We start from the raw sequence: 15,628 nt of genomic DNA on the forward strand, positions 1-15,628 counted from the left end.
AGAACTGGATCGTAATGTCAACATTAGGAAATTAGGAATGTGATTTCTTGGCAAAGGAAGTGCTATCTCAGTTGCAAGATGGCATTTTTCATCTATGACTCAGAAGGGAAGTCTGGAATACCAGCCCAGTGCCTAAGATACAGACTCTAGGTTTCCAGATCTAGAGAGGAGAATGTTTTAGCAAGTGTACCCTGCCACACATGACAGCATCCAAAGCATCCAGAGGTATCTGAATGACTATACCTCACCCAAAGGCCACTTGTTAAACTATAACAGACATGCCACCTGTTCCTTCAGAGGCCAATAAGTGATCTTTGAACAGGGTTGGAGTTAAAAAGTAAACCTATGGTTCACGTTTTTGGATTGCTGTAACTAAAGTGCAACAACTGACTTGATATAAGTATGCAGTCAGTGTTTGCTTCTAAGATTGGCTCAGTGTTTACTTTTTTTTTTGCGGTACGCGGGCCTCTCACTGTTGTGGCCTCTCCCGTTGCGGAGCAGAGGCTCCGGATGCGCAGGCTCAGCGGCCATAGCTCACGGGCCCAGCTGCTCCGCGGCACGTGGGATCTTCCCGGACTGGGGCACGAACCCGTGTCTCCTGCATCAGCAGGTGGACTCTCAACCACTGCGCCACCAGGGAAGCCCAGTGTTTACATTTTAAAGGAAGAACACATATATTATGAAAGAGGTTTTCCAAATAGTCTGATTGCTTTTGAAGGAGCTCTTAAAACTATAACACTATGTAATCAGTCAAACTTTCTGTACTACAGTTACCTTTACGACTCTATAACTGTGATTTTCTGGTATTTTACAGTGAAAACAGGGTCAGTTCAAAATATGGATTATAGATGTTGTTTTTAAGAGTTATTACTTTTTAATTAAAAATTATGAATTCTCAAGAAGACAAAGATAAAATAAGCTTTTTCTTTTTCAATAGGCATGAAACCATCATTTAGAATACGGAAAAATCTCAGACTAGTGACGTGATTGGTGTTTCCTTTCAACATTTTCTTCTGTGTTTCTGACTTACACTCTCACCCAGCTTTTCCTCTCATACATCCTCTTCATTGTTAGAAAGAGGTAATAGGCAAAAATGAAAAACTTCATGAAAAGCATGCATGGAAATCTGTTTCCTCCATTATAAACTTTAAGTGTAATTAAGTTTTTTAATTTACTTTTCTCTTCTGTTGTTTTGTTCACTAGTTGTATAAAGTGAGTATAGGACTTCCCTGGTGGCGCAGTGGTTAAGAATCCGCCTGCCAATGCAGGGGACATGGATTTGAGCCCTGGTCCGCGAAGATCCCACATGCTGCAGGGCAACTAAGCCCATGTGGCACAACTACTGAGTCTGCACTCTAGAACCCGTGAGCCACAACTGCTGAGCCCATGTGCCACAAGTACTGAAGCCTGTGCGCCTAGAGCCCGTGCTCCGAAACAAGAGAAGCAACTGCAATGAGAAGCCCGTACACCACAACGAAGAGTAGCCCCTGCTCACCGCAATTAGAGAAGGCCCGTGCACAGCAATGAAGACCCAACGCAGCCAAAAATAAAAAATAAACAAATAAAATTTTTTAAGTGAGTATAATTTGAAAAAGGTGAAAACAGTAAGGGTATATATGACGTGAACAGATCAGTCAATTTGATCGAGTTGACATTTACAGAATACTCCATCCAACAACAGCAGACTCACAATAAGTATACACCAAGATAGACCATATTCTGGGCCGTAAGACACACGTTAATAAACTTGAAAGAATAGAAACCAAACATGGTATGTTCTCAGACCACAATGAATTAAAGTAGAAACAAATAACAGAAAGATAACTGGAAAATCCCCAAATATCTGGAACTTAAACAGCATACCTCTAAGTAACTCATGAGCCAAAGAAGAAATCTCAAGAGAAATTTTAAGATATTTTGAATTAAAGAAAAAATAAAAGTACAACTTATCAAAATTTGTGGGACACAGCAAAATCAACTTGCTTAGAGGAAAATTTATAGCATTAAATGTGTATATCAGAAAAAGCGAACTAAAAACAATAATCAAAGCTTCCACCCTAGGAATCCAGTGAAAAGGGTAAAATAAAACTGAATAGCAAGCATAGAAAAAAATGTTCAACTTTGCACATAATCCAGTAAAAGAAAAGCAAATAAAAAAATCACTTTTCACATACTGAACTAGGAAATTTGTATTTCTAAAGTATAATACCCAATGCTGGTATGGGTGAGGTGAAATAGGCACCACATTGGTGGTAGTTGTACAGATTGATGTAATCTTTTTGGAAAATAAATTTGGCAATGTGATCTTAAATGTATTTAATGTGGCCTTTAAATGTATGTATTTGACCTGGTGTTTCCATTTTAATGATCATAAACAAATAATCCCAGATTAAGAAAATATTTAATTCACATAAATAGCTATAAAAGTATTATTTATAGCAAAAATTTGAAAATAGCCCAAGTGTCCAAATAAGTGTGGCATTAAGTTGAACAAGGAATATCCAATCACTGGAATAGTTAATGGCCATGAAAATTGATATTTTGAAATAATTTCTAATAAATTAATAATAATAAGTGAAAGAGTATGGAACAAAAATTGTATGGATAGAAATACAATCAGAAAGAAATATACCAAAATGAAAACTGGTTTCTTGGTATGATGGGTTTGTTCTTTTTGCCGCTTTTCCATATTTTCCAAAGACCCATGATGGACATAGTGGCTTTGGAGAACAGTGGTTTGGATTACCATCTCAGCTCTGCTGTGCGAGTCTCAGTTCTCATTTGTAAAGTGAGGATGATGACTGAAGGTCTCTCCCTATTGTGACTGTGAGGACTGAAGGTGATAATGTATGTCACCTGTTTAGCACAGGGCTTGCTGTGCTTTAAGTCCCCAGTAAACACTAGCTATTGTTACCGGTTATAATAGTTTAAAAAACAATGTCCCATCGAGAGTAAGCACATTAGGACAGGTTCATCCAAATTTGCATAGGGAATTTTTTTTTTCTATTTACGGATCCCTTTGGATTACATGCATATTCAAGATATTTGTTTACTGATTGCAGGATATTTTGAGTCCATAGAGGGGCCATTAAATATCCTTTTGTATACAAAAAAAGTACATACTAGAAAACCACAAATGTATTTGACTCTCTTCACGTATTTAAAAGTATGCATATAGCTGATTCACTTTGCTATACAGCAGAAACTAACACAACCTTGTAAAGCAATTATACTCCAATAAAGATGTTAAAAAAATAAATAATAAATAAATAAATAAACAAAAGAAGCATCAAAGAGGCATGGGAAAAAGCAAAAGTACTATATACCCAGGACCACACCAGTGAGACTGAGAAAAGAATTCAAAGCTACTGTTTAGCTACATATTACTTCAAGTCTGCAGGTTTTGATTTTTTTTTTCCCAGAGTAAGAGATAGTAATCTGTACCTCTTTCTTTTCCCCTGTTGGGTCGGTAGGAAGACAGAGAATATGATAATTTCAGAGCAAACTTCCTATAGGGTCATTAGTAGACTGAGAAATCTCCTACTGCTTCAGGATTCTTTTTAATATAAATTCTAATACTGCTTTAAAAGTGTTCATATAATTCTATATGCTTTCATTACCAAAAGCAGAGTTCTGTCCATAATAGGGATATCATGTATTCTAACAATAATCTATCATTTTAAAAGAGGATTCCTTCTTTTCTGTTTGTAATAAAACCTGCCTTCATTCAAACATTCTTTTTTTTTTTAATAATTTGTTTAATTTATTTATTTTTGGCTGCGTTGGGCCTTCATTGCTGGGCGCAGGCTTTTTTTTCATTGTGGCGAGCAGGGGCTACTCTTGGTTGCGGCGTGCAGGCTTCTCCTTGTAGTGGCTCCTCTTGTTGTGGAGCACAGGCTCTAGGCGCGCCGGCTTCAGTAGTTGCAGTACGCAGGCTCAGTAGTTGTGGCTTACGGGCTCTAGAGAGCAGCCTCCGTAGTTGTGGCGCATGGGCTTAGTTGCTCTGCAGCATGTGGGATCTTCCCAGACCAGGGCTCAAAACCACGTCCCCTGCATTGGCAGGTGGATTCTTAACCACTGCGCCACCAGGGAAGTCCATTCAAACATTCTTGAAGGAAGGAAGAAGGTGGGAAAATGATGTACTATTCCTTTATGATGAAGGAATCTTCTACAGTTATGTTAGAGAGACTAACTGCATACATGAAAAATTGCTTAGACTTCACCAGAGCAATGACTATTTTCATATTAATTTTGTATTAACTTTGGCTTTAAGGCCTTTATTCCTCAAGTTTAATAGGCACTATTTCTGTGAGTAAATAGCATTTATAAGTAGAGAAGGTTTAAAGTAGAACATTGGAGGTGCTATTTTGAATTTTGCAGGAACATAAATGAAATTATTTTTATTGTAACCTTGAGTGGCTATAGCCTTCCAATTTCCTTTACTGCTCAGTTTATAGGCTTTCGAAATGTATTAATACCCTGAAGCTGTTACCTTGAGCTCTGAGGATGGTGTTATGGTTCGACATTATTTAATGAGGTTCTCTGATGTTCCTGGTAACTGAATCTCTCTTCTACAATGAGGTCCGTTATACTGAATTTAGGGTTAAAGCAAATTATGTCACCATTTTGCCCTCTAAATTGCATTGTAATCTTGTGAGATTTGAAATAAAAACATGCAGAAAAGTGCTTGTGTTTGAAATCGCAGCCCAAGTTTAGTACTAAAAAATATCCAGGGCTTCCCTGGTGGCGCAGTGGTTCAGAGTCCGCCTGCCGATGCAGGGGACGCGGGTTCATGCCCCGGTCCGGGAGGAACGCACGTGCCGCGGAGCGGCTGGGCCCGTGAGCCATGGCCGCTGAGCCTGCGCGTCCGGAGCCTGTGCTCCACAACGGGAGAGGCCACAGCAGTGAGAGGCCCGCGTACCGCAAACAAACAAACAAACAAAAAAAATAAATGTGATCATAACAACTATATGGTATTGCTGAAAGTTTCGAAGCTAGAGAAACATGCATCTCTAGTATTTTTGATACATTCCATGCCTTTTTCATATGTATGTTTCCCATAGTTCTAACTAAAGCATAAATATAATTTTGCTTCCTGTTTTCCCCACTTAATATATAAGAAAAAAACTATAATTGAGGATAATGAAGTGATCCATGGGATGATAGAGGGGGCAACTAACCCTGCTGGAAGAGGAGAGAGCAAGAGAGAAATGTGTCATAGTAGTTATTGTCTGAACTGAATTTCCGAGGACCTGCCAGAATTAGCCAGGAGAAGAGGAGGCAAAGGAAGGGAGAGAGCATGCAGAAACAAGAGGCATGAAGCCCGTTACCCACTCAGAGACTGCAGGAAGTTCACTCTGGGTGCAGCCAGAGACCCTGTGGCAGGAACTGGTACATCACAGCAGGTTTGGGTGCCAAGCAGCATGAATTCCATCTGTCAAAGGTGTGGAGCCATGAAATATGTTAATAGGTGCTTGGGCCAGATACACTAGTGAAATATTACTAACAATTTGATGACATACACAGTACGTCTACTTGACATTCAATCTCCTCTTCCTTCTAATAGAAGCAGCCTGATTTTTTAAGGGTGGCAATGTGCCCAGTTAAAATATTCACCTCTTCAGACTTCCTCAGGGTCTGGAAAGGCCACATAACCCAGTTCAGGAAATTAGATATAAGCAGGTGGGTGGGGCTGCTGGGGAAGCTTTTTAAGACTCAGATGGCGTACATTCTTTTTCCTTTTCTCTGTTCCATTTCTCTTGCCTAGAAGGGGGATACAAGTCCTGGAGGTGGAATAGCCTTCTTGTGACCATGAAGAAGAAAGCCACGCAAGTCCTGATGACTTCCTTGAGCAGCTGCACTTGTTCTGGACTGTCTACCTCCTGACTTCCTGTCATGGGAAGAAAATCAATCTCAATTTGGTTAAGCTAGTGAGTTGAGTCCACGCAACTGAATGCAATCCTATGTAATATAATGTTATGTGCATTTCTTAAAGATTGGCAATGAACTTAGCATAGGAAAGGTGCTAAGTCCTATTTAATTTTGTTTGACCTAATATTGATATCATTTGACAATAGAACTGTTTTTCCTCAGAACACTTAGTATATCTCACCGAGCATGAGTATTCTGCAGAAGTTTGGAAAATACTACTCATTTGTGTTGATCCAGTAGATGGATAGCTGTGACCTTCTACTAAGATAGTAAACACAGGAGGAGTAACCTGCTAGGGGAGAAAGATAGTGAGTTTAGTTTTAAATGTGTTGAATTTGAGATGTCTACGTGGAGGTGTCCATTGACAGCGCTGAGGCCCACGAGTGACGTTAGGGAGTAAACAAGGTAGGTGGTAGTTAAATCCATGGCTCAGTGGGTTCAACGGTAATTGTTAAGGTAGAAAATATTCTATGAGTGTTTTTACCAATGAGGAAATTGGCAATCTAGTCTCACACACTTTCTTTAACTGCCTTGTTATGCCACCTCTCTTGAAAGAGGAAACGGAAAGAATACTGTGCTTAAAGTCAGACACACTGGGGGTTCAAATCCTGCATTGTCAGTTTACTTAGCTGTTTGAACTTGGCTCAGATATTTAACTTCTCTGAGCTTCAGTTTTCTCATCAAGTGGTTGACAACCTAACCATATACAGTTGCTGTGAGAATTACGAAGTATTCAACATTGTGCCTGGTAAATTGCAGCTGCTCCATCAGTGCCAATCCCTCTTTCCCTCTAGTTAAAAAAGATTTGTTGCTTCATACTTTCACCTCCTGTGCAATGCCTTTTACACAGCTAAAACAGCACTTAAAATTAAGCCAGGGCAACGATTTCATTTCTGCCTATTAAATATACATATATAACTTGAAGATGGAATTCTAGGGCAGGTCAAAAGAGACTGTATGTACTTGATGGATTTGTAGTTTACTATATTATGTATTTAACAAAACTTAAAGTGCTTCCAATGTGTCTTGCTCTTTTCTACCATTTCATAAATATAAACTCATTTAATATTCATAATAACCTTATTAATTAGATACTGTTATTATTTCCATACAGCAAATAAGGAAATGGTTGCACCAAGAGGTTAAATAACTTGCCCACACTCACACAGCTAGCAGGTGGCAGAGCCAGGCTTAAAATCTGGGGAGTCAGACCCCATTGTCCATGCTCCTAATTACTATACTGCTATATAAAAGATATAAATAAGAGAAATTACCCATATTGCTTACTGTTCTTTCATCCTCATGAGGCCTTTGGTAGCTGTTTCTTTATCTATTTCCCTACGTTTAAAAAAGTAGTTATTTGTCTCTGAGCATCTTTTCATTAATGTCAGAAATAGAAATATGTATAGAAAGTTTTAGCTAAGAGCTATTTTGAAGAGAAAATGTTTAAAATTCGTGCCAATACAGTGTTGTCCAGAGTAGCTATCTCTGTAACAACAACAGAACTGTTCTTGTTTATTTGAACTTTCTAGACTCCATATAATTAATTTGAACATGAGAGAACATGTGTGCATTTTTTTTTTTTTTTAAGGAAAGTACTGCTTACCTTCCTGGAAGAGCACATGTGTTTTCAAAGGCTCTTACTCCCTTCCTAGGAATGAGCAGCTGTAGCCAGGAAGCAGATGAAATAAGAAACACAGTGCCAGTGGCAGGAGGCTTAGATTAAAGCTTAAGGAAATTCCCAGGACGGTGTTTTTAAAGGGCATTTGAAGGGCATAGACCAGGTAGAAAACAAAATATAGGATTATTTCAATGGAAACAATTCTCCATTTCATTGTCTCCTAAAAGTCTTCTAGTTCAAAAAGAGAAGATTGTATTCACGGAAAATTGATGGATAAGCAATGATGAAAACAAACAAACAAATCTGGAAACCCATGTCCTATCTCTGGTGTATATTTATTGGATGATCTTAATTTGGCATTTATATCTTTCATATCATTTTCTCTCTCTGAAAATGTGCAAAATTATACCTGTTCCTTCCCACACATTGATGCTTCCAGGATAAATGAGATACTGTTTATAGTTCCATGGAGGAAAGATAGTAGGTATACTAAAAATATCACTATTTCAAAGTCCCTGCTTTCCTTGGAAATGTATAGTAATACCAATGTATACTGTGTTATTGAATCAAATTTTCCATAGAAGTGATGATTTTTATAGAAAATAGATACTTATCCCATTCAGGAGTAACAGTTTCCTTTTAAGAATTTAACCATTTTTCAAATTTAGCAATTTGAATTTGTTGCTTTTTTTCCTTAATATTTATTGAATGCTTGCTATCTGCAGTGTATTTTAGTGGAACTCTTTCCTTCTGGTTAAACAAAACATGTTTTATGTTTTATTAATGACTCTTTAAGACAGCAGTATATAAAAAGGGGGTTTTAGTTTGCTTCAAGCATAATATCAGCTGACATCATAAAGCTTCTAATACATTTTTAGGCTAATGAAATATAAGCCCTAGACCTAAGTTAAAGGAACTACTAGTTCAGTTTTATTCCACACCGATTCAGACAAACCTGGAGTTGAGTTCTAGATGCAAAGTATAAAAGCAACATTGACAAACTGTAGTATATCTGAAGAGGGGTGAATAAGATAGTTAAAGGTTTGGAAATCATGCTACATGGGCAATTAAACACTTGAAGAAGAGAATAGTTAGGAGGAGCAATAAAACTTGACTTCAAATTTTCAAATACCTATTAGAAAAGAGATTGGACCTATTCTGTATTGTTGCAGACAACTAAACTATAAACATAGGAAGAATTTTAAGAAGAAAGATGTCACAGTTAAACAAAATAGTACCAAAAATGAAAAGGGCTGCTTTTGTTTACTGAGATTTCTAGAACAGAAACTGGATGACCATTGGACAGAGATTTTGTGGAGAGAATTCACGATGGGGTAAGAAGTTGGCCTCAAAGACCCCTAAGGTTCCTTTTGATGCTAAAATAATCCCATGATCCATTAGAAACCTCATTTACTGTACTAAGTTATACTCGAATGATACCTTTGCAGCCTTTTGGTGCTTTGCCTCTAAACTAAAAGTCTTCAGATGGCTGTGGGGTTTTTGGTCCTTATGGCTACTTTTTTCTTACCACTTTGCAACTCATTCCTTGTTTTAACAGGATTCTGCTTCATTCTACTTTGTTACTTCTAATATGCTATGGTCTAGGATAACAGCATAACCAAACTTATTAACATTGCATGAATAATTTAAGTGAAGACCTAAAGAGCTCTCCTGTGAGTAAGGTCTTTGGTGCATGGACTTTTTGCCATCTATTTTAGTTCTTAAAGGCCCTTTTATCTTTCTTTCAAGTTCTCAGGAGTAGTCTAGATTTGTCAATTATGTGGCTTCTGAAAACTGGTTATCAAAATTCCATGCTAAGCTTCCTACTAATTCATAATTTTTTAAAAAAATTCTAAACTCATTACTAAAATTTTCAAAAACACTTAATCATAGGCAATATATGCTGATCACTGAGCAAGATTTTCCTTAGGTAGGTAAACTTTTCCTGTATAGTTTCTTCAAAATGAAAATAGAAAAAAAGAAAAACAAAATTTTTAAATGAAAATAAAATTTATAACTAAATTAGACTATACCACCAAATGAACTTTATTAGAATGCTAATTACTTCTCTCCTGAGCTGCTTCATCTTGGTATAAACATACAGATTTCTTTAGACTATGGAGAATCATTCTGATTTCACTGGTTTTCTTCTTAATCCCTGCTCTTAGTATATAGTAATAATTTTAACATTACTCAGTCAAAAACATTTAATGAAAATTTACTATATATCTAGCAGGTGTTCTCAGTTACGAATAAAAGAAAAACATAATAATGTTTTATATAGACTAAGTATAAAAGACTGCTTGACCATTAAGGCATTTACTCTCTTGTTAAAGGAAACAGGAACCAGTTACAGAGCAATCAAGGAAGTATATTATCAAGGCAGGATTGGTGCAGATATTATGCCCCTAACACTTGTAATGAGAAATGGAGTAGTTCTGCTTCAATATAGTAGAATCAGAAGTTAATAATAAAAGTGCATTTTCTTTCTTTTTTTTAAAGATTTGCTTTGTTAATTAGGTTAATATTGGTGCTTAGAGCCTTTGGTTGTTATAATTTCCTATCATTTATTTGGTAAGCAAAATAATTTGGGGACGTATTTCACTGACTTCATCGGGAACATGTCTATAAGATATGAAGAAAGCCCTAACACTACCAATATTTGAAAAATTCAAAGGGTTTATTTTCTAAAGTGTTACATAAATTGCTGTTCCACACCTTTTGCCACTTCCCAGTGTTGGCCAGAATAATTTTAATGTCTCCCAAATGGATGATGCTGACCTTGCCCCAGTCCCTCCTGGGAGATATAAACTTCTTACGTGTCCCCAGCTGAGTCATAAATAATATCTACATATGTCCCAGAGCTCTGAACTGTCGTCATCAGTAACACACACAACTGAATGGTATCTGTAAAGTAGATAATTTTCTGGAAAATATTTAAAGGCACAAAATGAACACTGCAATAAAAAATTGCTTTCTACTTAACTTTAACCAATTTCCCTGGATGTGTACGTAGAATTATATCTTCACAGAACTTGCAAAAGTCCCAGACTCAAGGGCTGTGTAATCGTCTTCCATAAGCAGCAGCCCTGAGCAATCCTATCCACAATTAGCTGCTTGCCGTCGCTACTAAATTGTTCCCCATACGTTATTACACAACATTATTGTTTCGCAGCACAACTGGAGAGAGAGTGCTTGGAAGGACCAAAGAGGTTGTCTTTGTCGTGCCCCTGCCCCTAGACAAGGATGTTCTTAAACTGGGTACTAGCTAATCCTGTGACCCTTTTCTTTTAGCACCTTGAGTTTGAATTAGGGAACACGTTTTACATCAAAACAGATACACCTCGGATGAAGTAAGCATTGATTGTTTAGCCAGGATGCCCTCCCCCACCCCCCAAAAGTCAGCAGAGAAGCGGCGAATGCCACTTAGCAGTTAATGAGCTCTCCCTTGCCCTTGACCCCGGACTGGATCAGGGGTTCCATCCCTGGGTCGTTAGACTCTGGGAGAAGGGGTGGCGGGAGAAGAGGAGGGCTTGTTTTTGTTGGGGGAGGTAGGAAGTAGGAGCTAGCCTGTTTCGCGGTTTTTTAAGCCCCTTGGCATGCCCTGACCTGATCAAGAGGGAGTCAACTGCTCTCTGGAATGTTCCGGGAGAAGGTGGGAGACTGCTTCCAGAGGAGGCCTGTGGGTGCTGGAGGGCACCAGGGGGGTCACACAGGGAGATGCAGGGCAAGAGACGGGAGGGGCACGAGAGAAGCTGGGGTGCGAGGTGACGGACGCGCGCGGGGGCTGAGGCGGGCGGGTGGAGCTGGCAGCGAGGCAGCGGGGGCGGCTGGTCGGGCGAGAGGATCCCTCCCCGGGCGGCGGCGGCGACCCGACCGCGAGGGCTACTGCGCCCGGGCTGTCAAGCGAGCGCGGGGGGCGGGCGGGAGGAAGGGGTGGAGGTGCGAGGGGAGGAGGGCTGGCACCGGAGCGCCGCGGTGTCGGTGCAATAAAAATGCATCCCATGGAACTGCCCATGGAGAAGGACGGGACCGAGACGCAGCAGCAAGAGGACGTGGTAAAAGCGGAGGAGGACGCCCAGGAGGCGGTGGCGGCGGCGGCGGAGGCGGCCGGGAAGTGAAAGGTCTCGCAAAGTTCAGCGGCTGCTGCGGGCGCCGAGCCCCGGGCTAGCGGCGGAGGAGCTCGCAGGACCGCTCCGCGGGGCAGCGTGGCCAGGCGGGCTATGGTGCCGGGGCTCCCGCCGCCCCCGAGGTGCCCGCGCCCCTCCAGGCCGGTGCGCGAGGGTCACCCCACCGCCCGGCGCGGCCCCAGCCCGGAGCTCCCCGCCGCCGGCGCCCACTGACCGAGCCTGGCGCCCTAGAAGGAGGAAGAAATAAAGAGCCCGGTTCCTCCCGAGGACTGCTGGCGCTTCATCCCGCGGCCGCGAGGGCTCGACTCCCTCCCGCACCCGCCCGGCCCGGGTCCTCCCGGCTCCTCCCGGCCATGGGGAGCTGCGCGCGGCTGCTGCTGCTCTGGGGCTGCTCCGCGGTGGCCGCAGGTGGGTGGTGACGCTGCCGGGCCCCCAACCCCCTTCCTTCGCCCCTTGTGTGCCCCACCTCAGAAATCGGGGGTGCAGGCGAGTGCAGGTTGAGAGCGCAGAGCTCAGCTCCCAAGGATGAAATGAGTGGCCATGTTCCGCCTCCTTTCCCCGGGTCTCAGCAGTTTAAAATACTACTGATTTCTTTTTTTTTTTTTTTTTTTTTTGCAACTGCGATACACATGCCTTTGGATAACCCGATATCCTGGGTGCGCCCTGCCGGAGACAGCGCGACCTTGGTTTTTTTTTCTCGGTTTGGACTTGTAAAAAACTGCCTTTCCATTTTGTGAGGGAACAAAGGACCAAGCTCGCCATCCCCCGGCACTTCATGGCCTGAGGAATGATGGGGAGGGGTGGCCCAGCGACCCTGGGCGCGCGTGGGCCGGGGCCGCTCTCTTGTTGAGAGCGATCGCCGTTGTCCCCGACCTCATGCTGGGTACTAGGGAGCCAGGTAGGGACACCTGGGGCGGGGTGAGTGGCCTCTCCCTGGGCAGTGGCTAGAACTCAGTGAGACCACGGGCTGGGACGATAGGTAGTGATCGCCCCGGGTTGCACGGAGCCGGCCTGCCGCCCTTGGGGAATTGGTACCCTGGCCGAGGCTCCGCGGGAGGTCGGAGGCGGGTCTGCTTCCTGTCTCGGTAACTGGACGACCGATAGAGGCGTCGTCAGATGCGCTCTCCCTCCCACTCCCGTCCCGGCTGCCTTGGGTTGCCCTTGGCCACCCGTTCCTAGCTTGCCGTTTCTAAATTTGGGAACCCCTTTTGCTCCTCTCCCTCCTCTTGCAGGTCACCTGGTTTCCAGCTAGGCGTAAGTGCGGTTCAGGGTGTAAGGGGGAAAGAAAGTGAGGGACTCTTTGGCCACTTGGTCTCTCAAACGCATCTCGCTTGCTCCAGAAAGGGGAGTGTGGGCTGGAGGGACGGACTGGTGGAGAGAGAGCACTGGCACACTTCTCCCTTCCCTTCGGTTTCATCCACTCAGCCCCCAGAGACGCTAGCATGAAGTAAAAGCCAGGCTTGGAGTCTGCATCCCAAACGCGTCGGACTCTTAGGAGCATCCTTGCTATACTTGGATGGTCACTTCTTTAGGGATCTCTAAGTATTGTGTCCACCGATTATTTATCTGGCTCCAGTCTTTTCTGGATTTCTTCCTAGTTTGGGGTGGGGACATCTAAAATTATTCAGTACTTTTCCCAAGGAGCCGTTAAAGGTCTAAGCTTTTACTTTAATTCTTGCTACTTATGCACCCCTGCATGCTGTTATGCATGGTCCCCCAGCCACAAGGTGAACTTTAATAAACCTTTCCCTTTTCAAACCGTGTTATGGCAAAAACATGCAAGCAATCAAGAGGTTGTAAATAAATATCACAAGGCAAGTGTTTCAAGTCAAAAATACTTGTACAGGCAGTATATGATTTTCCCTGAAATGCTTTACAGGTGAGTCATAGCACACTGTGTGTTTGGGTGATCCTGGCCACAAGCAACTGTTGCCCCAGCTAATCAGAAAAGTGGCAAACAGAGTCCAGGCATAACGCACACTTGAATTTGACATTTAAAAAATATGCCTAAGGAAGCCCTTTCTTATGGTTGCAAAGAACCATAAGGCTCGTGAGGCTCGTGATAGTCAGTTGAGTGTGTGAAATGTCTCTCTTTTGGTCTAAGCTGTCATTTGGCTTCTCCAACAGTATAGTGATAACGATTCAGAGATGCTCCCTCTTAAGAAGCAGAAACGTTCAATTAGCCGGAATTTGGGGTTTGACTTCTTTTTCCTTTTTTTCCCTCTCTGTTTTAACTTTTAAAATAGATAATTTTGCTTCAGGTATTCATAATTAAAATGACAAGCCCAAATTAAGGATTATATTATGTAGTCAGGATGTTAGTAGGTGTATAATGTTTATCATTTTAAGTAATTTTGAAACATTAAAGTCTGTTGGACCTTTGTTTGGGTGGAAGCGCATGTTTCTTTAGGAAGGTGTTTTAGTTCACAGATTATGTTTAAAGGTCCTGTTAGTGGCTGCCAGACTGTAAACATTCTCCTGTTAAGCAAACAGGTAACTACTGTAGAACCTGTCATAGGTAGAAGCACTCAAGAGGCAGAGAGGGTGTCAAATAAGCTTTTCTGTCATTTGGCAGTTTAGAGGGTTTTTTCTTACTTACATTTACTTGATATTAAAAATAGATATTGCACATCTTGGCTCCAGTGGTCTCTAGCTTTGTATCCCTAAATGAGATCCCATTGTATACCAATACCTCATATTGATTTTCTTAGGGAATTGGTCCTTTCATGTTTTCGTCTTAAAAATATAGTAGAATTCTACATTTCCTCCTTAATGCATTCTCATAAACATGTTAAGATAATGCTAAAGACTCAAATTATATCTGAAAGACTAAATTGAGTGATCTTAAAAACATTGTTGGTTTTTGGTATTATTTATGTCATGACTTCAAAAGCAAATGAGTGTATTTCAAAAATAGAGACTGTTAGAAAGCAGTCCCATTATCTTTACCCAATGTTTCCACTTTCCTTCCTCTTGCCCTTTACCCAAACTGATTTTATTTTCTTCTATGGGAATTTTACATGAAACGGGCAGGCAGGCACACACTCACACACACACATGCACATTCACACACTTGCATATGCCAATAGTATAAATGCAGAACAGTATTCATGCTCAAATTCGGTAGCATTTCCTCTTTACTGAAAGCCTTGGGGCAATATGGGGATAACTCGACTGTTGAAGATGGACTAGGTGGACAAAAGAAGTTTCCAGATGGGTTTGTCTTGAATAACATATGCTCTCCCATCTCTAGGACTGAGTGGAGTGGCTGGAGTGAGTTCCCGCTGTGAAAAAGCCTGTAACCCTCGCATGGGAAATTTGGCTTTAGGAAGAAAACTCTGGGCAGACACCACCTGTGGTCAGAACGCCACTGAACTGTACTGCTTCTATAGTGAGAACACTGATCTGACTTGTCAGCAGCCCAAATGTGACAAATGCAGTGCTGCCCAGCCTCACCTGGCTCACCTGCCAGCTGCCATGGCAGACTCATCCTTCAGGTTTCCTCGCACGTGGTGGCAGTCTGCTGAGGATGTGCACAGAGAAAAGATCCAGTTAGACCTGGAAGCTGAATTCTACTTCACTCATCTGATTATGGTGTTCAAGTCCCCTAGGCCGGCAGCCATGGTGCTGGACCGGTCCCAGGACTTTGGGAAAACATGGAAGCCTTACAAGTACTTTGCAACTAACTGCCCGGCTACATTTGGCCTGGAAGATGATGTTGTCAAGAAGGGAGCTATTTGCACTTCTAGATACTCCAATCCTTTCCCGTGCACTGGAGGAGAGGTAAGGGCACATGTTTAACTCTACACTGTAAGTAAGGTAGAAAAATGTTACCAGCCCACATTTTTTTTAAAGCATGAAGGTATACTTGTAGCAACATGAGTGAAATTAGAATTTTTCATGAGCTTTATTTGTCTAAATTATTTCTCACCCTTAGACATGGATG

General features: G+C 41.8%; 1 protein-coding gene across 4 annotated transcripts in view; it reads left to right on the plus strand.

Annotated features, from left to right (window-relative positions):
• Nucleotides 1-11,121: 11,121 nt before the first annotated feature.
• The window catches only part of NTN4 (netrin 4), a 107,008-nt gene continuing 102,501 nt past the window's right edge, over nt 11,122-15,628 (plus strand). For 3 of the 4 annotated variants that reach the window (XM_030856348.2, XM_030856349.2, XM_060306727.1), the window contains exons 1-2: nt 11,507-12,090; nt 14,936-15,465. In XM_030856348.2, the coding sequence (XP_030712208.1) occupies nt 12,036-12,090; nt 14,936-15,465 (585 nt within the window). In that variant the 5' untranslated portion in view covers nt 11,507-12,035. Of the gene's footprint in view, nt 11,208-11,506; nt 12,091-14,935; nt 15,466-15,628 lie in introns of those variants that run through there. The other variant, XM_060306728.2, reaches the window with a different exon arrangement.

The sequence above is a fragment of the Globicephala melas genome, chromosome 10 (genome assembly GCF_963455315.2).
Source record: "Globicephala melas chromosome 10, mGloMel1.2, whole genome shotgun sequence".
Classification (NCBI taxonomy): domain Eukaryota; kingdom Metazoa; phylum Chordata; class Mammalia; order Artiodactyla; family Delphinidae; genus Globicephala; species Globicephala melas.